Source organism: Nycticebus coucang, chromosome 21 (assembly GCF_027406575.1).
Source record: "Nycticebus coucang isolate mNycCou1 chromosome 21, mNycCou1.pri, whole genome shotgun sequence".
In the NCBI taxonomy this organism is placed as follows: domain Eukaryota; kingdom Metazoa; phylum Chordata; class Mammalia; order Primates; family Lorisidae; genus Nycticebus; species Nycticebus coucang.
Genome location: NC_069800.1, coordinates 54,727,351 through 54,755,345, shown reverse-complemented (window position 1 = coordinate 54,755,345; position 27,995 = coordinate 54,727,351). Strand labels below are relative to the sequence as shown.

Below are 27,995 nucleotides of genomic sequence, written 5' to 3'. Positions count from 1 at the left end.
CTATGTCTGCTCAAAAGCCATCTTGTTCGAGAGGCTTTCCCTGAGCATCTCTGTGAGATAGCTCCTCAACCCTGCCCCTCTCTGTTTTCTCATTTTTTGTTTTTCTTCACAGAACTCATTCCTACTTGACATTTTATTTTAATTCCATTTATAGCATGTCTCTGCCACTGCGTTGTGAAGGTAGGAAGTTGGTGTGATTGTCCATTCACTGTTGTGTAGTTGGCTCCTAGCATAGCTCTTGGCACATAGTAGGTGTGTGATAAGCATTTGTTAAATGAATGGATGGATACTGGAATGAATAAAGCCTTCCATGGTGGGGTCCCGGCTGTGGGTGCTTCTCTAGCTCCTAGGCTGGTGTCTGGCCACACTGGGCCTTGGGTAGCACTTGTAGGAATGGACGGTGCTTGGAGGGAGAGCGTTTTCTTCCATAGACTGTGATCACGGGCAACTTCCTGTCTCCTTTTGGCATCCAGCCCGCCTCTCTGGCCCAGCCTCTGTACCAGTTCTTCCAGGAAGTTTTGTAGCTAAAGAGTTCACCTGCATCTTCTCACTTAAACCTCAGCGACTACTCCCTTTGTTTTGGAAGAGGAAATTGACTCAGAGATCTGTGGTGCCTCGCTGAGGTCACGTGGCTGGCAGCAAGGAAGAGGGGGCAGGGTGGAGGGCTGTACCCGTGGTGCAGTGAATGGCTGGCCGGGGAGGAGGCAGGGCTCTCTACAGTTCATAGCCTTTCCCTCTCATCTCTTCTGAGGATACTTGGACGCAGGCAGTCTAGAATAGAGCTGTTTTTAGGATTGAAAAAAATAACAATTAAGTAAAAATAATGTGAGATGTATGTGAGTATGTTTGGTGCATAGTAGCAGCCCTAAAATGTGGTTGATGCAATCTGAGAGATTTCCTTAGGCAGCATGGTGGGTTCTGTTGCTGTCCACCCTAAAGACCCTCGATAGCTGCGATCGATCCCCAAGCCTGGGGCCTGTTGACATGTAGTGGTCTGTGGCCTGTTGGGAACTGGGCCACCTAGTAAGTCGTAAGCAGAGGACAGAGCGGGCAAAGCTTCATCTGTATTTACAGCGGGTCCCCATCGCTCTGATCACCGCCTGAGCTCCTCCTCCTGTCAGACCATCCGAGGCATTAGCTTCTCATATGAGCACAAATCCTACCATAAACTCGTGCGTGTGAGGGATCTCGGTAGTGCACTCCTGATGAGAATATAACGTCTGATGATCTGAGGTGGAGATGTAACAGACTTGAATTATTCTGAAACTATTCCCTCTTCCCAACCCTGGTCTGTGGTAAACTTGCCTTTCATGAAACTGATTCCTGGTACCAAAAGGGTTGGGGATTGCTGGTCTATACACTTGAGATGGGAATTGCTAAAGTTCCTTGAGCACTTACTGGGTACCAGCATCATTCAAAGTGCTTTTTGTTCTATGTGTTAGCTGCTGTGATTCTTACTGTAATCCTGTGTGTGCATTTTATCCCCATTTGATGGAAGAGGACAGGCGAGGGAGGATCAGTAAATAAAGCTGCTCCAGGTCAGATAACTTGTAAGGGGTAGAGCTGGGGTCTGAGCCCACTTAAATGCGTTGCCACAATGTTTCATTTTATCCTCTCCATGGCCTCCAAGGTCAGTCCTTTTATGATACCTACCTGTGTTGTAGCTGAGACACAGAGAGGTCGTTGTCTAGGACACAGAGCAATAGGTGGCAGAGGCAAGAGAAAGCCCAGCCTGTGTGGCCTTGGCCCTGCAAAGCCTTGCCCTTCCCCTGGGGGCAGACACACCCGTGGGGTGAGGGTGGTGATGGTGGTGGTGTCTACACCCTCTTTCTTTTGGAGGCTCCACTTTCACAGTCCAGCCACTCAGGCCACACCATACATTTATGTTTAAAAAATGACTTTTGATTAAAAAGTGGCATGTTCGGGCGGCGCCTGTGGCTCAGTCGGTAAGGTGCCGGCCCCATATACCGAGGGTGGCGGGTTCAGACCTGGCCCCGGCTGAACTGCATCCAAAAAATAGCTGGGCGTTGTGGTGGGCGCCTGTAGTCCCAGCTACTCAGGAGGCTGAGGCAAGAGAATCGCTTAAAGCCCAGGAGTTGGAGGTTGCTGTGAGCTGTGTGATGCCATGGCACTCTACCGAGGGCCATAAAGTGAGACTCTGTCTCTACAAAAAAAAAAAAAAAAAAAAAAGTGGCATGTTCATTGTAGAAATGAAAGGGGGTGAAAAAAAAAGAAATGAAGAAACAAGGAAATTGAAATTAGTTATGACTCTACTCTGTCAGTGAGGGTCAGGTTCAGTAGCTTGTGATAAAACCCAAATAAGAGCACCTTAAATGAGATAGAAGTTTATTTCCTTCTTATGTAATTATAGCCAACCCAGGGCAGATAACACTGGGTCTCCCACCATTAGGGACATAAGCTGGCTCTGTCTTCTTCAACACATGGCTTCCACCTCATGGTGAAAGATGGCTGCTTGACCTCTAAGCATTGCATTTATGAATTAATTAGTAGGAAGGAGGAATAGCAGAAAGAGAATCTCTATTTCTCTGCCCATCCCAAGGATACTTCCAAGATCTTATACGTAATATATCTGCTTATACCCTACTGGCCTGAACTTAAGTCACGTGGCCAGTGACTCATCTGGCTAGAAGAAAGCTGGAAAACACAGTCTTTATTCTCAAATCTGGAGTTCTATGACTACAGAAAAGGGAGAAAATAGATATTGGGAGAGAGCTAGTAATCTTGGCCACATTCCTACACAGTTGAGGGTATTTCCTTAATTCATTTAACCAAAAATGAGATTGTGCGGGGTGAGGTGGCTCATGCCTGTAATGCTAGCACTCTGGGAGGCTGAGGCAGGTGGATTGCCTGAGCTCACGAGTTCAAGACTATCCTGAACTAGAGTGAGACCCCGTCTCTAAAAATAGCCAGGCGTTGTGGTGGGTGCCTATAGTCTCAGCTACTTGGGAGACTAAGATAAGAGAATCACTTAAACCCAAGAGTTTAAGGTTGGCGTGAGCTAAGATGCCACGGCACTCTACTGAGGGGGACAAAGTGAGACTCTGTCTCCAAAAAAAAAAATTATATGTTATATATTCTTCTTTAACTGGATTTTTTTCTTAGTACGTTGACAGCCCTTTTCTATGCTGTCAAATGGACTTGTGTAAACCATTTTTAATGTGATAGTCCTTTGTCAAAATGGTAATTTATTGAAGTAAACCCCTAGTGATTGAATTATAAATCAGGCACTGAATTTAAATCTTCACGCCACATAAGATATTTATTTTTTTCTATAGGATAAAAAATGCCTAGAACTTCAATTGATGGAGCATAGGGTTTCAGCATCTGAAGGGGTCATGTACGTGTAATTGGGGTTTCCCTAAATTCTGGACTATGTGGAACTGCTTAGGGCAAGCCCTCTTCTGTTGTTATTGTGGCTGTTCTATTATTATTACTTGGATTCCAAGGCCCTTACCATTCCATGACACTTTACTTTGAACCCCTGGCTACCCAGACCACATTGGGGATGGGGCCTTTGTCCTTCCTGTGGTCTGGGGATGCTCCACCCCCAGCCCCCTTTGCTCCCAGTTGGTCCCCTGATCCTCTCAGGTTTCGCCATATGTCTGGTGAGGTCAGCCTAGCCAAGGCGCAGGGGTGGGGGTGGGGGTGTCCTTGGGACAGCTTAGGGCTGCCTCTCAACCCCATAGTCAGATCAGGTTGCTGTTGTCAGTCTCAAGGAGTGACTTCAAGGCCTCTTTCTGTTCTTTTTATCTCTAGGGAGTGATTTATCCTCCTAAGGCTGTGGCCACAGGTCCCAGACAGATGGCTGCTCCCTGGGGGACACCCCTAAGGTCAGCTGCTACCTGTTTTGAAGGCTCCTGCAGTTTGTTGTTCACAGTCACTTACACCGATGATGATGTATATGGGTTGGGGACTTGTTTCCAGGACAGATGCCTGGGTTCAAGGCTCAGCTCCACCACTTACCACCTGTGGCTTTAGATAAGCTCTTCACTGTGCTGGGTCTCAGTTCCCTCCTCTGTAGAATGAGCACAGTAGTAACAGTTTAGGGAATAAAACACTGAGAGCAGCACTTCCACATAAGCCCCGAAGGCGGCAGGTATAATAATAATAATAATAATAATAATAATAATAATAATATGATCTTATGGGCAGCGCCTGTGGCTCAGTGAGTAGGGTGCTGGCCCTATATACTGGGGGTGGTGGGTTCAAACCCAGCCCCAGCCAAAACTGCAACAAAAAATATAGCTGGGCGTTGTGGCGGGCGCCTGTAGTCCCAGCTACTCGGGAGGCTGAGGCAAGAGAATAGCTTAAGCCCAGGAGTTGGAGGTTGCTGTGAGCTGTGAAGCCACGGTGCCATAGCACTCTAACGAGGGCGACAAAATAAGACTCTGTCTCTAAAAACAAAAAAAGATCTTATTCTAGTAGCTTCTCCCAATTCCATACCAGCTTGTTCCTGGAGCCTTTTCTAGGCTCCCTTTCTCTCTTTCTCTCCCCTTCCTCCACAGATGCTCTTGAGCACCTACTATGTGCCAGGCACGTTTCCCAAGTGCTGAGGAGATGGCCATGAGTGAAACCAGCTTTTGCCCCAAGGGAGCTGATACTTTAGTGGGAGGGATGATGTTGAACAGTCACTTCTATACGTACTCTGAATTGATCAGAGCGTAGCGACTAGTGCTTACTTCTGTGAAGGGTACGTGGGTTCGGACTGCTGTGGGTAGAGAGATCCTCCTTTGTATGCGTCCGAGGGGAGGCCGTGTGAAGGGGTGGAGGTCTCCCCTGCCAATTGAGTGTCTTGGGGGAAAATTTAGTAGGCAGAGAAAAGTGGGTGCCAAGGTCTGGGGGGGGGAGGGGACAGGCTTGCTGTGTTTAAGAACTAGAGGGGACCAGCGCAGCTGGAGCTGAGCGAGTGTTGTGGGAAGAGCCCATCAGACAGGGTCTTGTGGCTGTGGAAGAGGTTAGATTTTTTTTTTAGGTTTTAACAAGAGCCTCTTCTAAGGCGAGGGTTTCTTGACCTTGGCACTGTTGATGTTTGGGGCCAGATACATCTTTGTGGGGGCTTCTCTGTGCATCAGCAGATGTTTAGCAGTGTCCTTGACGTTGACCCACAATAAGCCAGGAATACCACCTTTCTAGCAGTGACCATGAAAAATGTCTCCAGATATTGCCAGAAGTCTTTCGGGGGCAAAATCACCCCTAGGTTGAGAACCACTGGGCACAGGCAAGGTGAGGCAGGGACAAGATTAGCCTGACATCAGGAGACCTGGTTCTAAGCTGTGTTTTGTCACCAACGTGCTATTTGACCTAAGACCACTCTCTCACCTTCTGGGTTCTTTGGTCTAGTAGAGGCTCTCAGACTCACCATCCTACTACCTCTGTCCCTCCCACATCTGTGGCAGACATCACTAATCAATCACGCACCATGGAGACACTTGGGCCAGTCACCCAGTGAGCAGCCACTCTGAGGTCCCCTCCTCCCAGCAGCAAGCAGGAGCCAGACAGTCCTGGGTTCAAGTTCTGCTCTGTTGGTTTCTGGCTAGGTGGCTGACCTCTGTTAGGTTGCTCAGCACCTAAAACTCAGTTTTTCTCATCTATAGAATGAGTCCAAGAGAACTCCCCTGAAAACTGATGGTGGGGTTTGAAATGAACTTATGATGGGACTTTGCAAGTATAAGCGAATGTTTGTTGCATGAACGAGTGAGAGAATGTGTTTTGTTCTGGGGTGTGGAGCAGCGGGTACTCTCATCCCATTGCTGATCGGAGTGTAGGTTGGGACACTCTCGTTGGAGAGGCATTTGGCTTTCACTAGCCAAGTTGAACATGTCCTTAATCAATAGCCAGTCATTGCATGCCTAGAGGAATGGGCACAGCAGAGCCCCAGAAGATGTAGGTATAGGGGGGAATTCCTTTTCTGATGCCCCAGAAGACTCGAGTATACACTTAAAGGAACTTGAACACTTGAGCTCCAGGAAGCCTGCATATCACTTAGGGGAGCTTGCACACTTGAACCCCATAGATCTAGGTGTACACCTGGAAGAACTAACACCTCAGGCATGGACCTGTTCACCGTAGCTTTGTTTACAGTGAGGACGCTGAAATAAATGTGTGCCGCACGATGATGGCTACCGCGTTGTAATTTTAACTACTGAGCAAGAAAATGAACTATTTGAGGTCTGTCATAGTGTGGATTCCCCAAGAGACACATCTAGAGACTGGTTCAAAGGCAAGTAGTTTACTTGGGAGGTCACCTCAGGAAGCATCAGTAGGAGAGTGGGGGGATGAGGCAGGGAAGAGAAATCAGCCACCAAGAAAGATGTGTCATCAAGCAGGTGACCGCATGGGGCCCAGGACCTTACTCCTGCTGGGACACTTGGGGAAATGGCATCCAGCTTGTGCCTCAGTTTCCTCATCTGTATTTGCATGGCGGCCTCTGCTGTCTTCCTGAAGGGCTGCTCCCAGGCAGCCTTAACTTGTTTGGCACATCCGCCTTCCCTACACGCGAGAGTGAGCCCTCAGGGCAAAAGGTGCAGGTGCAGGTGCTGGGCGTGGGTCTGGGTAAGGGTAGGGGCTGATGGCAGGTCCTGCCCAGCGTACAGTATCAGGTAAATGGTAAATGGGTAAATGTAGAAGACGTGATGTAACGTGAGAAAATCAAGTTGCTGAAAGCATGCTGCTCATGTAAGTGTCAACATGCAGAACAGTGTTCTCTATTGCTTATAGACACATGAGCGTAGCAGGTGGGTAGAGGCAAGCGTGGAAATAAGGAGCCCGAGTCCAGAGTGGTGGGTCCTTTGCAGGGAGGAAAGGTGCCCAGGTGATTTACCTCTTTGTGTAATGATTCCTCTCTGCCTTTTCCCACATGGAGGTTGGATATCTGCATGATAATGGGAAATAATCTCAAGTGGGCACTGATGGGGCTTTGCATATGTGACCTGAGTAACCATGGCTGGGATGAGAATATGGAATGTTTCCAGCACCCTCCAAAGGGCCCCTCCTGCCCCTTTCCTGCCTGTACCTCCCCTACATTTGATGAATTTTTCTTGTAAGTGGTTTCAAGTGAATTTGACATAATGTTAAGATTTGCCAAAGCTGGGCAGGGATGAGTTAGTGGGTGTGTGTTAAATTTTTTGTTACACTTTTCTGTATCCTTGATAGAGTTCATCATCATCCTCATAACAAGAAGAGTTGAATGTGGGGAGGTGAGGGGACCAGTGGTCTAAGCATGGACAAAGATTCTTAGTCTGGAAGGAGTTTCTCAGGCAGCCCTGGAAATCCTGAGAATGGTCTAAAGGAGGTTTCCAGGATGAGAGCTGCTTTTGACCTCAGCATTTCAAAGCTGTCAAGCCTTGGACAAAGAGACGCCTTGGAGGGTCCCTTTAACCACCCCTGCCAGCACAGAGGACATCGGTGCTGCCTGGAAAAGCCGGTTGGTCAGTCGTGGCTTGGGCAGCAGGAGGCTGGGCCCAGAGCCCCTGCCTGCCCATTCTTTCCGGGTCACAAGCTGCCCATGGTGCCTGTCATGCTGGCTTGTTTGCAGTTCCTCTGTGGGTGGCCCCAGCCTCCCATTGTTGCATCACAATAGTGGTGGCCCAGCTCCTGTGAAGAAACCGGGACAGGAAGCCCTGATCTAGGCCAGTTGAGTACTCCCTGCTTCCTGCCCTCCCTGGCTGTGCTGGGCAAGGCTGCCTTCATCTCCCTCCAGTCTGGAGAGGCCGGGGACCGACTTCCCCTCTGTAACCCAGGTCCTGTTAAAACATTCTCTAGGAACGCCTGTTCCTGGCCCCCGAATCCATCCTTTTAAAAGCAAGATCAGCACACTTCCTAAGGGCCCAAATTGAGGCTCCTGCCAGGTGTCAGGCACTGTAACAGCCACATTCCATACCTTCCTTTGATTTTTGAGTACCTACTGTGTGCCAGGCACTACATTGGCCCTGAGAATACACAGCTGTTAAGACAGGCAAGGTCCCTCCTTCATGGAGTTTCCATTCATTTTATCATATTATATTCTGAAAGGTAGGCACAGTATTACTATGATCTCCCTATTTGGGAAGAATAAGACACAGAGAGGCCAGTGCATTTTCTGGGGGTCACACAGCAGGAAGGAAGATGTATGACTTTTAACCTGACCTCTGTTGGTGGATTGAGGTGTTCAGGTTTCATCCTAGCCATGCTCCCTTATCTTGGCCTTTCCTTTAGGGGCTGGTATAGATTGCTTAAGCTCAGTTTTCTCACCTCGCATGGGCTTATACAACATGGGAAGGTAGAAAGGGCATGAGAACAAGAAGGCCCTCTTGGAGGAGGTGACATTTAAGTTAAGACCCAATAGATGAGAAAGAGCCTGCTCAGGGCAGGATGGGGGAGAACATCCTGCAGGAACGGCACGTGCAAAAGTCCTGAGACAGGAGTGTGTTTGGCAGGTGGCTGGAGCTAGAATGAGGATCATTGAAGTGTTGAGGGCATGGCATGCTGAGAGGTGAGATCAGAGAAGTTAACAAGGACGAGGCCGTGGGGTTCTTATGGGCTGTGGCAGGATTTGGATTTTCAGTGCACTGGGAAGCCATGGAGAGTTTAAAGCCATGGACTGACAGGCTCTGATGTACTTATTTAAAAGGATCCATCTGGCTCTATGTGTGGAGAAAAGGGTTTTGGGAGGGTAGAGTGGAGTTGACCAGGAGGAGGTGATAGTGTTAGTCTAGGCAGGAAAGGATGGTAGTTTGGCCTGGCAGGTGGCCATGGAGGTGGGGAGAAGTGGTCATGTTTTTCAGGTAAAGCCAGCAGGTCGGAAGTGGAGCATGGGAGGAGGGAGGTCGTGGACGACGGGGGGTTTTATCTGGAGCCCCTGGAAGGCAGAGGCGCTATTACTCAGGTGGGGATGTGCTCTGGTGGTGTGGGTTTGGAGGGAAGATCAGGATTAGATGTTGGATGAGTTAAGTTTGAGGTGAGGGGACATGTTGTATTTGCAGCTGGAGAGAAGACGGGATTTCAGGAGAAGTGCTAGCTGCAGGGTATCAACTTGAGGGTTGTCACCATAAAGATAGGATTCAGAGCTCTGAGACTGGCTGAGATTGCCCTGCACTCAGTGTAGACAGAGACAAAGCTGCCACCTTCTATGTCCCCAGCTTCCCTCTCCGTGATCCGTTAGGTGGAATGCCTTTTTGGAGTCATGGACACCTCGCCAGCGACGGGAAAGGATCTGACAGCCATCCATGGAGGGCCAGCCTCCTCTCTGCCCACCTGCCCCTGCTTTCCTGACCCAGTGCTATCTCGGGTTCTCCCCGCTATCTCCAGGTGCTTGCTCACAGATCTCCCCAGACAAGCGTGGTCAGATGAGACACGCTCTTAATTAGCCTGCACCCAGGCCTCCCTCTGGACTCTGCATGCTATAATTGGTCTTGGCAGGGCAGACAAATGACAGCTCCCCACTTTCTGTTCACTGTCACCCTGCGACTGTGACACCGTGGATTCCTTTTTCCAGGCATCTCCACATGGCTGTTGCCAGGTTAACCTGGGATCATGCCCCATGTCCTGGAATTGGGGCAAATCAGGCAGAGGATGCTGTGAGTGACAGGCCTCCATGTGCCTCGAGTGTTGACTCTGCTCTCTCTCTGCTCCCCCACATACATCCTGTCCCTTCAGCCTGTTATGGGACCCCCCCAACTGCTCCTCCTTCTGCTACTCCAGGGTGGTGCCCATCTCTGTTGGCCCCCCTGTGCTGGTCTCCCCCACTTCACGTTCAACCCCTAAAATCCAGTTCTTCATAATCACAGAGGGCTCTTTCACTAATGCTTAAAAATTGTGAGACTGCTTTAAGAATTCTAATTTCTGGGCGGCGCCTGTGGCTCAGTCGGTAAGGCGCCGGCCCCACATACCGAGGGTGACGGGTTCAAACCCCGCCTCGGCCAAACTGCAACCAAAAAATAGCCGGGTGTTGTGGCGGGCGCCTGTAGTCCCAGCTACTCAGGAGGCTGAGGCAAGAGAATCGCTTAAGCCCTGGAGTTGGAGGTTGCTGTGAGCAGTGTGAGGCCACGGCACTCTACCTAGGGCCATAAAGTGAGACTCTGTCTCTACAAAAACAAAAAAAAAAAAAAGAAAAAAGAATTCTAATTTCTGGCTTCAATCAAAAAAAAGCAAAAAAACATAACCTCTGGCAATACTGGGTCCTCCTCAGATGGGTGTGCACTCGAGGCCCCCTGTCCTCGGCAGGTACGCCTTCTTTTTGGTCATTCTCTGTTGTGTCTCACAGAGGAGAGAAATGATTTGTGTGTTCCTGGGCCCCGGAAGGAGTGGCAGGAAGGACTGTGACCCATTCATCCAGCAGCATCTTGGGTGTCTGTCGGGGGAATGAGGATGCTCCCCGTGTAGTGATCTGGACAGAGCTCTGAGCTATGTTAAGTGGGAGAAGCAAGTGCAGGGCATCCTGTGTCTGTTGCTATTTTTTCGGTGTGTAAAAAGAGGAGAAAATAGAAATAGATGTATGTTGATGTGGATTTGTGCATGTCTGCATTTGCGTAGTTTGTCTAGAAGGATACCCGAGAGATTCGGCTAGCTATGCTTCCGGGGCTGGGGGCTGGGGTTGGGGAAAGGAGGGAGACTTTTTGTGTTTTTGACATTTTATGTTTGACTTTTGAGCCTTTTAGTGTGTTAGGATTTAGAAGTTAAATTGTTAAAAAAAAATGTATACATGTATATATACATATTTTTTTTTTAAGTGGAAATGAATTGTAGTCTTGAGAGGTGATGCAGCTGTGATGAAGCAGGTTTGAGCTCTGGGGCAGGCTTGGTTCTCTTCTGAACCTTCAGGGTCTGCCACAAGGCCAGGCCTGGCGGGTGCTCAGTAAACATTTGGGGCTTGGGTGGGAGGGAGGGATTTTCCAATGCTTCCCAGAGCAAGTTTTCCCTTGTTCCCCACGTGTCCTTGGGCTGTGGCACTTTCCAGGTCCTAGCTGACATTTGAACTTGTGACCCTTCTGTGTAGGCTGTCCTGGGGAGAATGGGAGGTGTGCACACTCACCTCTCTGCTTCTATCCCGCAGGCATTCCTGCATCGCATCCGGCAGAATGTGGCAGACTCGGTGGAGAAGGGCCTCACGGAGGAGAATGTCAAGGTGTGGACGCTTGGGCTCTCCCCTTTCTGGATCATCCCTGCTGCTTTGTACCTTGCTCACACCGGGCCCCTGCTCTGAGTGTGCACAGTGGGGAGGCGTGACTCTTGCTGGCTCTGCCCCACCCCAGGTCACTTTCTGTAGCCTCTGTGAGCGGCCTGTGTGTGGGGGAATCAGGAGGAATCCACCCCCGGCCTGCTCCCCAGCCCCAGCTCCTCTCCTCGCTCAGGGTGACCACCCTGTCTTCCAGTGCCCTGGTGCCAGGTCCTGGCATGGAGCCAATGGAAAATCCCTTCCCAAGTGCCCCGAGGAGCCTGGTACCCCCCTGTTGTCCCCCAGCAGCCCTTTCTCCGCCCCCGCACTGGGCATCCAGTGTCAAGGCAGGGCTGATGAGTAATTGGGTCCGGCTTTGCCTTGGCCGTGGCTCTGGGAGCTTGAGGAGAATATCAATAGGCCTCTGTGTGCCTGGCTGAGCCCGGCCTGGCTTTCTAGGTGACCTCACTCTCTGAGCCGCCAGGCTCTGAGGTCCTGGTCCAAGGGTAGATGGGGAGACAGGGTATGGCACTTAAGTGTCCAAGGTGCCCAGCATGCACACAAACAACCTGGTCAAGGAGGACAGTTCCCCCCATATTCCTGGTTACTCTGGAGGGCAGTGACCTTGCACATCGACAATTGTAAGCCCAATTTTTTGCATAAGAAAGCTGAGGGTTGAACACGTAAGGGGTCTTGCTGAGGGGCTCTGTAGTGGCTGGTCCTGGGGGTTGGGTGTGTGTATGTGTGTTCACTGAGATCTAAGCTCTTTATATATTCATTCATTCAGTCAGTCAGTCATTCACTCATTCCCTTAACAAGTATTTACTGAGCACTTAACTGTTTATTCATTACATTTACATATTGCGTTCGATTATAGTTTAAAAATCATGGTGATTTTAAACTTCAGCTTATTACAGTTTTTCCCTAAACATTGAGCATGGTATGTTTTCCCATGTGAATACACTGGTGTGACCAGGACCCAAACAAAGGCAGAGAACGTTCCCCGCCCCAAGGCGGGACCTCTGTGTCCCCTCGCAGTCAGTCCTCCCTCCCTAAAGGTAATCGCTAGCTTCCAGTACCACTGATTAGTTTTGCTTCTTCTTGAAATAATATCCAGGCACGCTCTTTTGGGTCCGGTGTCTTCTGCTCCCCGCATGAGTTTTGCCATGTTGTTGCGTGTAGCTGTGGCTCACTCATTCTGGTTTCATTGCTGAAGGCACCACAGTCCACCTGTCCAATCTCCTGTGGGTGCAAACGTGAGTTATTTCCAGTTTGGGCTGTTACAGCCATTGTCATGTATGTCCTTTGGGTGGGCGCAGGCTCTCATTTTTAGATACACACTCAGGAGACAGTTATTTTGAAATTTTGCAGCCTTTCCTTGAAGTAAGTGTAACAATAGAGTCTATCACATGCACTTTTAACATAAGTCAATTCCAACATGTGAGCTGGAAAAAATGAAAGAGGGAAAAAGCCCCGAGCATGTGAGTGACTCTTGCAGCCGCTTCATGTGGTGAGCATCCTGGGGTGGGGTGGAGGAGGACCCTGCCATGACTGAGCAGTGGGCTCCAGCCCCCTTGCCCTCCCTGCCCCTATGAAGCCATCTCCTTCTGCAGATTTTCTGTGCATTCGAAGGGCCCATGGAGTTGGTCTTCATTCCTTCACGTCTCGACTCACTTGTCACCTTCTCAGAGTGACTTTCCCTAGTATGGAACTTTGCAAACTTCTGGCCCAACCTGGGACTCTCTGTTACAGTAATATTTTTGTTTTTAGAGCTTCTTTCCATCTCAAAAGTTCTATTTTACTTACTTGCTGTCTGTCTTCTTGCATGGGAATGTCACTTACATGGGAGCAGGGATACGTCTGTTCCCTCCTGTATCATCAGGGGCTCTACCAGTGCCTGGTACACAGTAGGTGCTCAGTAAATGCTTGCTGAACAGGAGAGAGACTCCTCACTTTATTTTTTACTCATTTTACTATGTTTGATTTTTGAAGTTTGTATCTTCTTCAAAAATTAAAGCATGCACTTGTTAATAGAAAAAGAAAAAGGAATTTATGCAGTTCAAAAGGACCTAAGGTATGGCCAGGCACGACAGCTCACGCCTGTAATCCTGCCACTCTGGGAGTCCCAGGTGGGTGGATTGCTTGAGCTCAGCAGTTTGAGACCAGCTTAAGCAAGAGCAAGACTCTGTCTCAAAGCAAAATAAAAGAACAATCCCCACCCCGCAAAAGGTCCTAAAGTAAAAAGAAAGCTTTCCCTAGTTTTCTCCTCCAGTCCCTAGACTAGTTATCAGCTTGTATCATCATCAGAGTCTCTGGTTCTACCGGCATAGATTGGAGTGGCCTTTTTTAGCTTGTTATTTTATGCAAATAGGCCCAAACTGGAACCCTGTTTGACACCTGATTCCCCCACCCCCTGAACTTAACAATGTGCATTCAGGATCATGGCAGGATTCCATATCCCTATATGCACACCTACAGATCTTTTTACAGGGCACATAGAGTTCCAGTATGTGGAGTTCATTTACCTTTAACTTCATGAACCAGTCCCTGCTGATGGACATCTGGCTTGTGTCCATCTTTTGCTGCTGCGAATAAGGCTGCAGTGTATGTGCTTGGCCAGCCCCTAAGTTCTTGACCTTGGCACTGTTGACACTTGGGCCTGAAGGCCTTTGTCTTGGGGTCGTCCTGTGCATTGCTGAATGCTTAGCAGCATCTCTGGCCTCTGTCTATGAGGCCATTAGCACTTTCCCCTCTCCTCCCCAATATATCAGAGCTGTCCCCTTGAAGGGAAAAATTGGAAACAAATGATCTAGAGTTTAAGTTCTGAAATGTAGAATTGCTGGATCAAATTCTATGTGTACTTTAAACTTTATATTGAAGTAGGGAAATAGTCTCATGCATAGTTTGTGGGAGTTAAACAACATATTTCAAACATCTTGTATTTTCTTCTACCACGTATTTTAATAGGTACATGAAAGTACGTTCAGCGCTTCAAAAATTAGTCCTGTTATGATATTGGGCACACCAGTTGTGTGATAAGTTTCTATGTACTACGTATGAAGCTTAGTTATGCCACTTGCTGGACGGTGGGACCTTGGGAATGTTTTCTGAGCCTTAGATCTTCATCTATAAATTGGGAATAATAGTAATTTCCATCTCATGGACTTAGAGGGAGGATTAGATGCCTTAAACGCACATAAAGTTCTTAGCACAGGATTAATCACTAATCCTGATTAGTATATGTTGGCAATACTTTTATTATAATGATTATCTTATTAGTGGTAAGCTGTGTCTAGTGTTGAGGGTGCCTGTTTTACTGAGCTTCACCTGCACCAGGGGTTATATGTATTTTTTATGCTCAGCTTTGCTCTCTCCCTGTTTGGATTAACACACTCCTTGGGACTCACTTTTTCTTACAGATACTGTTCTCAAATATCGAAGACATCTTGGAAGTTCATAAGGATTTCTTGGCCGCCTTGGAGTATTGTTTACACCCGGAGCCCCAGTCTCAGCATGAACTTGGGAATGTTTTCTTAAGATTCGTGAGTACGGGGGCTGCAGCCCTGGGTGGACTCTGTAGCTTTTGAGATGTGGACCTCCCCACCTAGGTTCCTGCTCTGCCTGTCCCTGACCAGCACCCTCCAGAGGCCTGTCTGGGAGGAGGAACAGCCGTTGTGGGCAGGTGGGCCACGCAGACTGGGTACTTCTCCTCTCCTTCACTTTCACACAGTGTGCCCCCTGCTGAAGGGCTATGTCCTGGGGTCCTGTGATCTCATGACTTGGGGGGCCCCTCTGCCACTAATAACCCACAGAGTAGCTAGTGGCCAAGAAGGTGGACTTGGCTTCAGACAGACCTGGGTTTGAGTCCAGCCACCCACTGGCTAGTGAGGGTGAGTGGTCCTTGGGTGCCCAGTTGGGCCGCTGGTTATTACTGCCTCTCCCCCTGCAGGATTCCTGACTCGTGTAAGAACTGGGTGGTGGGCTGGAGGAAGGAAGGCAACTGCTTGTCCATGCCCTCTTTTCTGTGCTGCCTGGGCCCCGCCACCTTCGCCTCTCCAAGCCTCAGTTTCCTCCAGTGATTAAGAAGTGGGGATGGTCATGCCTCCTCCCTAGGTTGAAGCAGGAAAGTACTGAGCTTGGAGAAGGGCTTCTCAGCTGGTGGCGACTGCCCTCCCCTGCAGGAGACATTGGGAAATGTTGGGAGAGATTTTTGGTTGTCATAAGCCTAGGGGCAGGTGTGGCTACTGGCTTCTAGTTAGAGGCCAAGGATGCCCTTAAACATCCTACAAGGCATGGGAAAGTCCTCACGGCAGAGAATATCTGACCTCAAATGTTAGCAGTGCCGAGGTAGAGAAACTTTGGCATCTCGTGAGCACTCGGTATCAGCTTTTATCATCAACACTGACTCACTTCTCCAAGGAGTCACCTCTTAGTGGTCAGAGTCTCTGTCTTCAGAGAATTACAGCCTAGTGGACAGTCTCATGTCGTGGTCAGAAGAAGGGTGCTTCTGGCCAAGCTGCTGAGCTACTCAGTAATTGTGTTATGCTTCATGAATTGTTCTGACTTGTCTGTGCCTCAGTGTCCTCACCTGTGAAATGGGTACAAACCCACGATGTCATAGCAAGGATTAAGTGAGATGCCAGGAGAGTGCTCAGCATACTTTCTGACACACACTAAGCAAGCAATGCCTGTCAGGCATTCTCTTCCTGCTCATGTAATAGATACCCCTCTGTTTGAGAAGGACAAATAAGAGCACAGGATGGGGCACAGGTGGGATGGGTGTGACTGAGGGCCTTGGCTTGTGATCCTCTTTGGATTGAAAAGGCTCTTTGGCTGCTGGGAGAGAGCATTGATGTGGAGGGGAAGGAGGCAGACCCCAAAGAAGTGACCCCAACCAGGTCCCAGCTGGAGCCTCCGCCCAGTGATGTGGCTGTGGAGGTGGTGAGAAGTGGTTCTAGAAGTGTGTTCAAATAGGAAAATGAAAAGAGCAGGAGGGAGAGTCTCCCCTTCAGGTTCTGAGGAAAGAGTGAGTGCTTGTTTCTCTGGAGACAACAGTCGACAATCAAACCCCTGTTCTGCTGAGCAGCCACGGGACCCTGGGCAAGTCGCTTCACCTCTCGTGGCCTTAGTCTCCAACTCTATAAAATGGGAATAATGATAGTACCTGTTGCACGGGGCTGTCAGGAGGATAAAATGTGCTGGCTCAGCACCGAGCCGATGGCTGTGTGAGTGTCGGCTGTGGGCGTTACTCCAGCCAGGACACTAGGCAACGCTTTTTCTGGGGCAGTGGCTTTGGAGCTGGCAGTGAACTGATGACCAGAGATTGGAGTGGGATAATCTGTTCTTTAGCCAGAATGGTGGAAGGGGTCTTCAAGGTGCATTATCCAGCTTGCCACAACCCACAAGCATCCTGGGTCCTCTGGCTTCTCTGCCTACACCCCAGAGGCTGTGAGTAAATGGGTGTAACTCATGGGTCACTGAGGGGCTCTGGACCCTGTGTTCTGCACTGGGGCTCTTTCCTCCTCTCTCTCCACAGGGGAGACTAGGGGTCTAGTGGGGGAAGTTCACACACACGAGGCACCCTCTTCTTCCATGCCTCTCCTGCCTCGCCTGCTGTCACCTGTCAGGTCGGAGCTGATGAAGGCAGTGCTGGCCATCAGAATCACAGCACACTGATCGTGAAGTTCAGGCCTTCGCAGGAAGCCATTCTGGGCTGGGGGGCCTTCCTGGCATCCACCCCCGGACCCCAGAGCCTGACTTTGCATCCTGGCTGTGCTGTGTTACAGCTTTGTGAACTGGAAGAATAGCCTACCTCCGTCTGCCTTAATTTTCTCATCTGTAAAATGGGGATAGCAAAACCCACTTTCCAGGGTGGTTGAGAGAATTAATAAAATCTATAGTGCCTGACACATAAGTGCTCAGTAAATCTGACTCAGCTGTGTAACGGGCATATTTGCATGTGTGGTCCAACCCTGTCTCTCTGGGGCATGACTTTGTTCAGGGTCCCCAGGACTGGGTGTGCTGGGCCTCGTTCCAGGCTCTTGGAGAGTTATTGTGAGCCTCACTAACTTCGGCAGTTCCTGTCCTTTCAGCCTTGCAAAACTGCTATGAGACCTAGACCCAAGGATGGACGTCCAAGGCTTTGACAAAGATGAAGTGTTTTGGAGATTGATTGTCCCTCAGCTGTAGACACCTGCTGGAAACATAAATCTTGTCTCTTCCCTCTTCTTCCCAGAACCCTTCAGAGCTTCCCACCTCACTGGAGTTAAATCCCCACGCCCCAGGAGGCCCTGTCCATCCCTCGATCTCACAGCCTTTTCACACTGGTCTCCTGGCTGTTCTGGAACATGCTGAGCCCATTTCTGCCTCAGGCCTCTGAGCTCACTGTTTCTTCCATGGGCCTGTTTTCCTCAGACATCCCTGTGGCTCTCTCCCGCCCAGCCCTGAAATCTTTTTGGAGATGCCACTTTCCCGTGCTAACCCTGTTTAAAGATGTAATGTTCCTGCCTCCGTACCCCTTCCCACTTCTTTATTCTCAGTGATTTGTATCACCTGTTGACCTGTCAAATGTTTTGTACCTTTTCGTTACCATTGTTTTGTTTTTGAGACAGGGCCTTGCTCTGTTGTCTGGATGGGTGCAGTAGTACAATCACAGCCTATGCACGCTCTGGGCTCAAGTAATCCTATTGCTTCAGTTCCTGCGTAGCTGGGACTATAGACACACCCCACCACGCCTGGCTAATTTTTAAACAATTTCTTGTAGAGGTGGAGTCTGGTTATATTGCCCAGGCTGGTCATAAACTCCTGGCCTCAAGCAATTCTCCCAGCCCAGCCTCCCAAAGTGCTGAGATTGCAGGTGTGTGAGCCACCACATACTTGGCTGTTCCTTTTTTTTTTTCTTTTAGTGTCTGTCTATCCCTAGAAGATTAGTAACACAAGGGCAGGGACTTTGTCACATTCACCTCCCTGTCCCTGCATAAAAAATTGTCTATCCCCAAGCTTGCCCATTTGATATATGTACAAACTGGGAGAAAGGTCAAGCCCAAGGTCACAGCTCTGTAAGTGGCAGGGTAGACTTTCCTGATGGCTAAAGCCAATGTTCTTCAGTTCACTGATCACATACTAAGTTTGATTTTTGCCATACCCAGTACCCCTTGTATTACTTGTTTAATCCTTTAAAAATGGATTCACTTAGTAAAACCTTAAATAAGCCTATTTAAACAGAGAGCTTAGCATCATCGTTGGAAATGGAAAATGAATGTGTCTGCTATAAATAGAAGGTAATAGTAAAAATAAGTGTGATAGAGGGCGGCGCCTGTGGCTCAGTCGGTAGGGCGCCGGCCCCATATTCCGAGGGTGGCGGGTTCAAACCCGGCCCCGGCCAAACTGCAACCAAAAAATAGCCGGGCGTTGTGGCGGGCGCCTGTAGTCCCAGCTACTCGGGAGGCTGAGGCAAGAGAATCGCTTAAGCCCAGGAGTTGGAGGTTGCTGTGAGCTGTGTGAAGCCACGGCACTCTACCGAGGGCCATAAAGTGAGACTCTGTCTCTACAAAAAAAAAAAAAAAAAAAATAAGTGTGATAGAAACGAAGCTCTGTTACCACATTCTGTCTAGAAACTCCTGCCCACCTGTGTCTCTAAGCCTGAGGTCTGTCTTCAGTTAGAGTGAAAGGAAGATTTGGGTGGCAGACTGGTGTGGCCATCCCATCATACCTCACTGAGACCCTCCTGGAGCTAAACGGGACAATGGAAAAAGGAGCCAGCTTTCTCTGTATGGGATTCAGTGTTTTTTGGTTTAAAGTCATCTTTTAAATTAGAATCCTCCCCCCCCTTGCCCCTGGCTCATGGAGGATTGTGCCACATCACATTTCTCAGGAGTCTCAGATGCAGCCCCTGGCCGGAGGGTGTTTTTCCAGGAGCTGGAGATTTGTGTGCAGGTGACTGCTCAGAAGCAGCTGAAGGGAGAGGTTGCACAAGCTCTGTCCCTGCCGCAGGTGATCCTGTTTGGAAGGATCTTTGGAGTGAGGATGGCCCTTCATGAAGTTGCCTGGTCACTGGATGTGGGTTCTCCCCAGGGATGGGTGTCAAACTTCAGGCTGGCAGCTCTCTGAGGTCAAGGGCTGTCCCTGGAGAGGGCCTCAGCTGAGGGCCATTGTCCATCACCACTCTCAGCATGGGGGGGAGTGGGTGCCTCTGCCCTTGCTGGCGAGAATTTGAATGTTGTATCACAGCATACCTTGGACCCTATAGGACAGTGGCCCCAGGCCAGCCTCATTCTCTGGCTTGTTTACTCTCCACCTGCAAAACATTTTCCCCCAGCCAAGGCAGCATCTGGGTTGGCGAGGTGGTAATTGGGAACAGAGCTCTGTAGACAGGCTCTCCAGGAGAGGAAGGGGCCCTGGCTCAGAGTCAGGCTGCTGACCCACGGCTGCTGCCTCCGTCAAGGGACGGGGGAGAATCCCTCACCCCCTTACCCTAAACTCAGCCACTAGTGACTTAGGTTTATGACAAACTAGCACAGAGGGGACATTTCGTTTGTATCAGGTTCTGTTCTATGTGCTTTACATATATTAATCCAGGCGTCCTCAAACTGCGGCCCGCGGGCCACATGAAGCGGTGTGAATTGTATTTGTTCCCGTTTTGCTTTTTACTTCAAAATAAGATATGTGCAGTGTGCATAGGAATTTGTTCATAGTTTTTTTTTTTAAACTATAGTCCGGCCCTCCAACGGTCTGAGGGACAGTGAATTGGCCCCCTGTTGAAAAAGTTTGAGGATGCCTGTATTAATCCATTAAAACTTCATAACAGTCTTTAAAGGTGGGTGCTATCATTGTGTCCATTTTATGGATGAGGAAACTGAGGCTTAGAGAAGTTGTTATAGTGCGAGTTTACACAGCTGATAAAGTGTTAGAGCCCGGATTTGGATTTGAGCTGACACATTCCGACTTCAGAGTCTGTCCTTTTCACCATCTCCTGTGACAGTGTCTCCTGGAGCACATATTAAGCATCTGCTGTGTGTGGGGCTCTGTGCTAGGCCCTCAGGGTGCTGCCTTGAGACTCCTAGGCCGGAGAAACAGGCTAAGTTAATAGGCGAGGTCACTTCAGATGGCCATGCAGATTGTGAATAGCATAAAATGCAGACGTGGTGAAGAGTGACTCTGCCCAAGGTGGCTTTAAATTGGGAAGTCAGGGACAGCGATGCTAGATTTAGCAAATAAAAACAAGGGATAGCCAAGTAAATTTGAATTTCAGGTAACATCAGATAATTTTTTAATGTTTGCCTCTTGCAGTATTTGAGACATGCCGAAAAGTTCTTTGTTTTGTATCTGAAATTAGAATTCTTTTGGGCATCCTGTGTTTTATCTGGCTACCCTAGAGGCCACCCTGGCAGCGGGCAAAGATGGCCTCTTTGAGGTGGTGAAATGGGATGATCTTAGGGGAGAGTGTTCCAGACTGAGGGAAGAAAGGGCAGAAGCCTTGAGCGGGGAGCAAGTGTGGCACATTTGAGGGAAGAAGGGAGACCAGTGTGGGCAGAGCAGAGAGAGGCGAGGAGGGAGTTTTGGGGCATTATGGGGGTAAGATCTGATAGGGCTTTGTGGGTCAAGGCCAGGACTGTAGATTTTATTCTAAGGGTTATAGGAAGCCTGCAGCTGTGTGGTTGGGGTGATGATAGTGTGGGGAGACCTTGAAAAGTTGAGACTTGACTTTTCCACTCCCCTCCAGACTGCAGGAGGAGTCTGCATGATCAGCTCCTTCCCTTGTCCAGATCTGAGTCTTTCTGGCTGTGACATGAATGGTCTGGCTGTGACACAGATGTTCTTTGTGGAGCCGGTGTCACCTTCAGTACTGCAGACAGCAGATGCCACCTATGACAATCTGTGAGCTTCCCTCTCCTTCCTGGGGCTAAATCTCCTCCCCTGATTGTCCTCAGCTAACAACTGTCCCCTCTGCACCTTCACACCCCAAACGCACAGCCACAAGTTCCCCACCCACCGTATCTGTGTGTGTACAACTGTGTGTCAGTTTCTTTCTGGCAAAGCAATCAAAGCCCCATGTGGGGCTTCTAGGAGGTAATTGAACACTTGGACTCTGAGCTGTCAAACATAGCATTTCCATATTTGCAGGATCTTGAGCCTGACACACAGCTGGGGTCAGGCTCAATGAAAGGACATGGAGTGATTGACCTGGGCATGGATTTGAAGAGAAGATGTTGTCATTCGCTAAATTTAACTTCTCCAAGCCTCAGGCCATGGGCCCCTGCCCTTTCCACAGGCTGAAGGAGAGGACGACATTGTAGGCTGTGTCAGAGAAGGGACTCAGGGGATAAGGAATGACAAGCCTGGCACTCTTAGCACTTACTCTCCTCTCCTGTGTCTGTGCAGACATTGCTAATCAATCATAGCATTCTGTCTTGGGTCTCCCTTGGGGCTCCAGAACCCTTCTCACCAGTGTTCCAGCCAGCACTACTTGATTTGGGTTGGCATGTGAGTAGAAACAGCTTTGCCTCTGTTTTCTGACCCAGCCCATTGATGATACAGATGGAGATGGATAGGGAGCCCATGTCCCCTAGCTAATCTTGAGCTCACATCTTTCATTTTCTTACCACTTTCAGAGTTGTGTGTATCACGATGGTCTTCAATGCACATGACTAAACCACCAACTCAGGCATGTGCTTTAAGAGAAAAAGGAATTTTTAAAGTCTTTTTTTTTTGTAGAGATAGAGTATCACTTTATTGCCCTTGGTAGAGTGCCGTGGCGTCACACACCTCACAGCAACCTCCAACTCCTGGATTAGGCGATTCTCTTGCCTCAGCCTCCCAAGTACCTGGGATCACAGGAGTCTGCCACAATGCCTGGCTATTTTTTGTTGCAGTTTGGCTGGGGCCAGGTTTGAACCTGCCACCCTCAGTACATGGGGCCGGTGCCCTACTCACTGAGCCACAGGTGCCGGCCTTAAATGGTGAATATAAATTAAAAATGTTCAAGAGAGTGGGTTGCCTTCAGGCATAGCTGGATCCATGGCCCCACATGGAGTTTTCAGGAGTTGGTCTTTCTTTGTCCCGGGCAATAATAGCAATAACATTAATAAGCAACTATATTAATAGTTGCTGATATTTAGTGAGGACTTACTGTATGCTGTTTTAAGCACTTAATGTAAATTCTGCTTTTCTGTGGTTTGGTTTTATTCTTGGAGGGTGGGGGGCAGTGTGTGTGTGGGGGTAGAGGTTCAATGGCAGTTCAGAGAGGGCTTCTCTTCCCCGTGGTTCCAGCGTGGGACCTTGAGGGCTCTCATTGGCTCAGCTTGGTAACATGGCCACTGTTACTAGGACAGAGAACTCTCTGATTGGTTCTCCTGGGTCACACACTCACCTGTGGCAGGGTTGGGGGGGGTCACCCTGGGGAGGAGTATGATGCTGGTGTGAGGAGCCATCAGGCCCCTCTTACTTCCTCTGTTTTTCTGTTTTCATTCCTCACATTGTCCCCAAAACTGCTGTCTGGTAGGGACTGCTTGTCACCATTAGCAATGCAGCAGTGACCTGGACAGATGCAAATCCTGCTCCCGTGGAGCTCAGTCCTGGAGTTTGGGGTAGAAGGACAGTACACGAATGAGAAGTGAAACCTGCTGGGGGTCAAGGCTACCACATTTCTCAGAAGCTGCCTGGGGCCTTCCCCAGTGGCTTTCCCCAGACTCGCAGGTCCACCCAGCTGCCTCCTGCTCACTCTGCTGGTCTCTTCTCTTGCCACCGACCACCCTGCCCTGACACAGAGCAATTCATCAATGGGACAGCGAATGTTCTAAAATAGTAATAATGGCAGTAATAGCCACAACATTAGTGAGCAGTGGTAATACCTGCTAATATTTAGGAGCACTTGCTATACACAGTTTTAAGCACTTAATGTAAATTCACCTATTAATCCTCATAACAACGCTATCACGAGGATGCCATTATGGTCTATAGTTCACAGATGAGAATGCGGATGTGCAGAAATGGTACTTGTCCTGCCCAAAGTCACAGAGCTGGCGACTAGGGGATTTGGGTTATGAATCTGGGTGGCCTGGCTGCAGAGCCTGTATTTGTACTTACTAGGAGGGTCCTGATACCGGTTGGTGAGAATGGTCTTGGGGGCTTTCAGTGTCTTTTCTCAGAGCAGCACTATTAGCGGGGTCCATAGGCCCTCAGAAAGCCCAGCTCTTGGCTGCAGAGGGACTTTTTCTTTTCTTTCTTTCTTTCTTTTTTTTTAAATTTCAGCTTGCTTGTTCATTCTTCTTCGTTTGAAGTACTTTTTTTTTTTTGTTCATTTTCTTCTTCCTCTGGCGATGCTCTGTCCCACTGTTTTTGATGTTAGTAGAGACGGGGGTCTTACTCTGGCTCACTGCTGTTCATACAGATCTCGAACCTCTGAGCTCAGGCAATCCACCCACCTCGGCCTCCCACAGCGCTGGGACTATAGGTGTGAGCCACCACGCCCGGCCTTTTTTTTTTTTAAACTCCTTATATGTGGTTGAGACCTCCTACTGCCCTTCAGGCACCTGCATTTAGGGCCTTGTCCTCTCTCTACAGCCCTGCAGGCCTTCTCTGCAGGAGCGAGCCAGTTCTTGCCACAACAAAGAAGTTCTCTTTCTTCCTTGCCCTCTTCCTGCAGCCTGCCTCACCACAGTCTGCAGCAGAAGCCCTGGTTCCAGATAGGTCTGGCAGCCCCCCTCACCTGGTTTTATCTGTGGCTGGGTGAGCCCCTACAGTTCAGACTTGTCCTTACCCATTTCCTTTGGCCTTAGTGGTCCGTTATGCTCATTTGAGACAAGTGGAGATAGGAAAAGGTCTGCTCGGGCAGTTCCAGGGAGCCTGGGGGTCCCTTCTTCTTCCCTTCCCTCTGTGTGTGTGTGTGTGTTTTGGCATCTCACTGGGCTTCAGATACTTGGTGGAGACACTGTGGTTTGAGACTCAGGGCCTGTTCTGTGTTTGGAGCACATAGCTTGTGTGCTGTAATGCTAGAGATCGTTTGGTGGTTCCTTGGAGTGTACATCGGGATTGTCTGTCCTATGGTATGTGCACGTGTGTGTGTGTGTGTGTGTGTGTATACTTTGGGTGATTGTTACGTTGTTTGTTTTGTTATTTTCCCCTATGGATTCACGTTTGTTAATTGTGCTTATGTATGTAGCTAATAATTGTACTGTAAAGTGTTAAATGTTGCTTCTTGTGTCCCGGGCACTGTTCTACTCATTTTACATATATGAAGTTATTTAATCCTCCAGCAGGGGGATCAGTTCGTATGCCCATTTTATAGATGAGGGCATCAAGGCCTGGGTGGTGAAGCAACGTGCCCAGGGTTGCTTAGGGAGTGTGGGTCTAGGTTTGCAGAGTCACTGGGTGCACGTTGTTATGATGCATGTGGTCGTGCCCCTCGGAGCTCAGTCTGTGGATTTTTGGCTTGATATTTGTACCTGGTGTATTTGTGTCCCTTTAGCTGGACCCTGGTGTGAGGGTTAAGAGAGTTTGAATGCTGGTCCTGCCATTTCATTAGTCATGAGGGCTTGGGCAAATGACTTTTCCTTGGTTTTCCCACACGTACATGGGTCTACTGCGTTCATTACCGTGTAAGATTATTATGAAGAGTGACGAGGGAAGGAATTTCCCCTCATTCCAAGACAGTAGGTGCAGCCCTACTAAATGCTCAGGGCACAGCCTGCATTGGCCACGGGCACTTTGCTACTCAGGGTTTCTGCTCAGGTTGTGCACATGGAGCCCAGAGGGAGCTGCGTGCCCTGGGCCTGCTTACTGAGTATCAAGCCCATGCTCCCTTCTCTTACTTTTTCTGTTTCCTGCAGCCTCCATTGGGAGGCTGACTAGGGGCTTGTTTAGAAACAAGACGAACTGCTTGCTCTCCAGACCCACCTCTTCCTTCCTTAGCTTCTTTGGGTCTCGTCCCCCACCCAACGTCCAAGAGTGAGACCTTGCAGCACTTCCTCTTCTAGTGGCCTCACCCAGGACATCCTTGTTTGGGGTTTGGCAGGTTTTGTGAGTTGTTTGGAACCAAGAAAGCTCAGTGAAGAGTTTCCTGCTAAGATGGCCCCTGTCTCTTCTAGTTCCGGAAGCCCTGACTGATGGTTACAGACCTGGTGACCCACAGGTTACCTCTGTCTAATTTTGGGCTCAGAGGCATCTGGAGGTCAAAAGAGCTATCTCTCTGCCATAACAACTTCATAAGTTGGGGACTTTTATTAACTCCACCTTACAGATGAGGAAACGGTGGCACAGGGAGGTCAGGTAACTGGCTCAAGTTCACAGTTGGGAAATACAGAGCCAGGGTTCAAGTCCAGGCTGCTTGACTTGAGTCTATGCTCAGGACCCCTGGGCTGTTCCACTGGGACTAGAGTGGAAGCGGGGAGGCCAGTAGTGAGCCGAGACACTTTCACCGAGATCCCTTGTGCTACATGTCCCCAGGGTATGGGGTGGCCCATTCCTCCCAGGCCTGCTGGTCCTGCTCTTGGCTCGTATTAGGGTGTCTCCCTTCCTGCTGTGAGCCATTTCCCATAGGCTCTGTCCTTGTCTTGCAGAAGGACAAGTTCTGTGTGTATGAGGAATACTGCAGCAATCATGAGAAGGCCCTGCGGCTGCTGGTGGAGCTGAACAAGATCCCCACTGTGCGTGCTTTCCTTCTGGTAAGTTTGCCTGTTAGCCCTGGCTTGCCCTGCCACTCCTTGGGAATCTCGGGGCACAAGGGAGCTTCACGGTCCTTTCCTCAACTGGGGCCATCTCCTGTCTGACACAGGGATCCGTAAGCCTTTTCTTTTTCTTTTTTTTTTTTTTTGTAGAGACAGAGTCTCACTTTACCGCCCTTGGTAGAGTGCCATGATGTCACACGGCTTACAGCAACCTCCAGCTCTTGGGCTTAGGCGATTCTCTTGTCTCAGCCTCCTGAGTAGCTTGGACTACAGGCGCCCGCCACAGTGCCCGGCTATTTTTTGTTGCAGTTTGGCTGGGGCCGGGTTTGAACTTGCCACCCTCGGTATATGGGGCCGGTGCCCTACTCACTGAGCCACAGGCGCCACCCTTTTCTTTTTTTTTTTTTAAGTTAGGTAGAATTTTTAAGAAGGTAGAATTTTATTCCTATAAAATGTCTTTCATTAATAAGATGTAGATATTTGTTAATGCAGCTAATAAATTCCTCTGAGATTGGACATTCATATACACAGCCTTAAATTACATATATGTGTGTAAATAGGGTATTTATTTATTTATTTATTTTTTTGTTTGTTTTTTGTTTGTTTTTTTTTTTTGGCCGGGGCTGGGTTTGAACCTGCCACCTTCGGCATATGGGACCGGCGCCCTACTCCTTGAGCCACAGGCGCCACCCGGTATTTATTTATTTTTATTTTTAATTTATTTAATTTATTTTTTTTTGTAGAGACAGAGTCTCACTTTATTGCCCTTGGTAGAGTGCTGTGCCATCACCAGCTCACAGCAACCTCCAGCTCCTGGGCTTAGGCGAGTCTCTTGCCTCAGCTTCCCCAGTAGCTGGGACCACAGGCGCCCGCCACAATGCCTGGCTATTTTTTGTTGCAGTTTGGCCGGGGCTGGGTTTGAACCCACCACCCTCGATATATGGGGTCAGCGCCCTACTCAATGAACCACAGGTGCCGCCCTATTTTTAATCTTTTTTATATTAAATCATAGCTGTGTACATTAATGCAATCATAGGGTACAATGTGCTGGTTTTATATACCATTTAAAATATTTTCATCAATCTGGTTAACATAGCCTTCACCACATTTTCTTAGTTATTGTGTTAAGACATTTATATTTTACACTTAGTAAATTTAACATGTACCCTTGTGAAATGCACTGTAGGTGTGGTCCCACCAATTACCCTCCCTCCACCCATCCACCCATCCTCCCCCTTCTCCTCCCCTCCCTCCTCTTTCCCCTTCTTCTTGGGCTGTAGTTGGGTTATAGCTTTCATATGAAAGCTATAAATTGGTTTCATAGTAGGGCTGAGTACATTGGATACTTTTTCTTCCATTCTTGAGATACTTCGCTAAGAAGAATATGTTCCAGCTCCATCCATGTAAACATGAAAGGGGTAAAGTCTCCATCTTTTTTAAGGCTGCATAATATTCCATAAATACCACAATTTATTAATCCATCCATGGGTCGATGGGCACCCGTGGCTTCTTCCATGACTTAGCAGTTATGAATTAGGCTGCAATAAATATCTTTGTTATTTATATCCAGAAGACCAAGATTTTTGGTCTTCTGGATATATACCTAGTACAGGAATTGAAGGATTGAATGGCAGGTCTATTTAGATCCCTAAGTGATCTCCAAACATCTTTCCAAAAGGAATGTATTAATTTTCATCTCCACCAGCAGTGCAGATAAGTTTTCCCTTTTCTCCACATTCATGCCAGCATCTCTGGTCTTGGGATTTTGTAATATGGGCTACTCTTCCTGGAGTTAGATGATATCTCAAAGTAGTTTTGATCTGCATTTCTCTGATAATTAAGGATGATGAGCATTTTTTCATGTCTGTAGGCTGTGCACCTGTCTTTTTCAGAGAAGTTTCTCTTTAAGTCCCTTGCCCTGAGGGATGGGATCACTTGAGAAGAACAAGTGACCCCTGAGATGGCATCACTTGTTCTTTTCTTGCTAATACGTTTGAGTTCTCTGTGGATTCTGGTTCTTAAACCTTTGTCGGCGATATAACCTGCAAATATCTTCTCCCATTCTGAGGGCTGTCTGCTTGCTTTACTTACTGTGTTTTTGGTGTAAGCCTTTTCTATACAGGGCCAGCTAGTGAATATTTTTGGCTTTGCCTACCATATAGTCCCTGTCACAGCAACCC

At 48.8% G+C, this 27,995-nt stretch overlaps 1 protein-coding gene across 1 annotated transcript in view; it reads left to right on the top strand.

The window, feature by feature from the left end:
- The window catches only part of PREX1 (phosphatidylinositol-3,4,5-trisphosphate dependent Rac exchange factor 1), a 195,941-nt gene that overhangs the window by 62,789 nt on the left and 105,157 nt on the right, over positions 1–27,995 (top strand). The window contains exons 2-4 of the mRNA XM_053574009.1: positions 11,051–11,122; positions 14,572–14,694; positions 25,708–25,812. Of these exons, the coding sequence (XP_053429984.1) occupies positions 11,051–11,122; positions 14,572–14,694; positions 25,708–25,812 (300 nt within the window). The remainder of the gene's footprint in view (positions 1–11,050; positions 11,123–14,571; positions 14,695–25,707; positions 25,813–27,995) is intronic.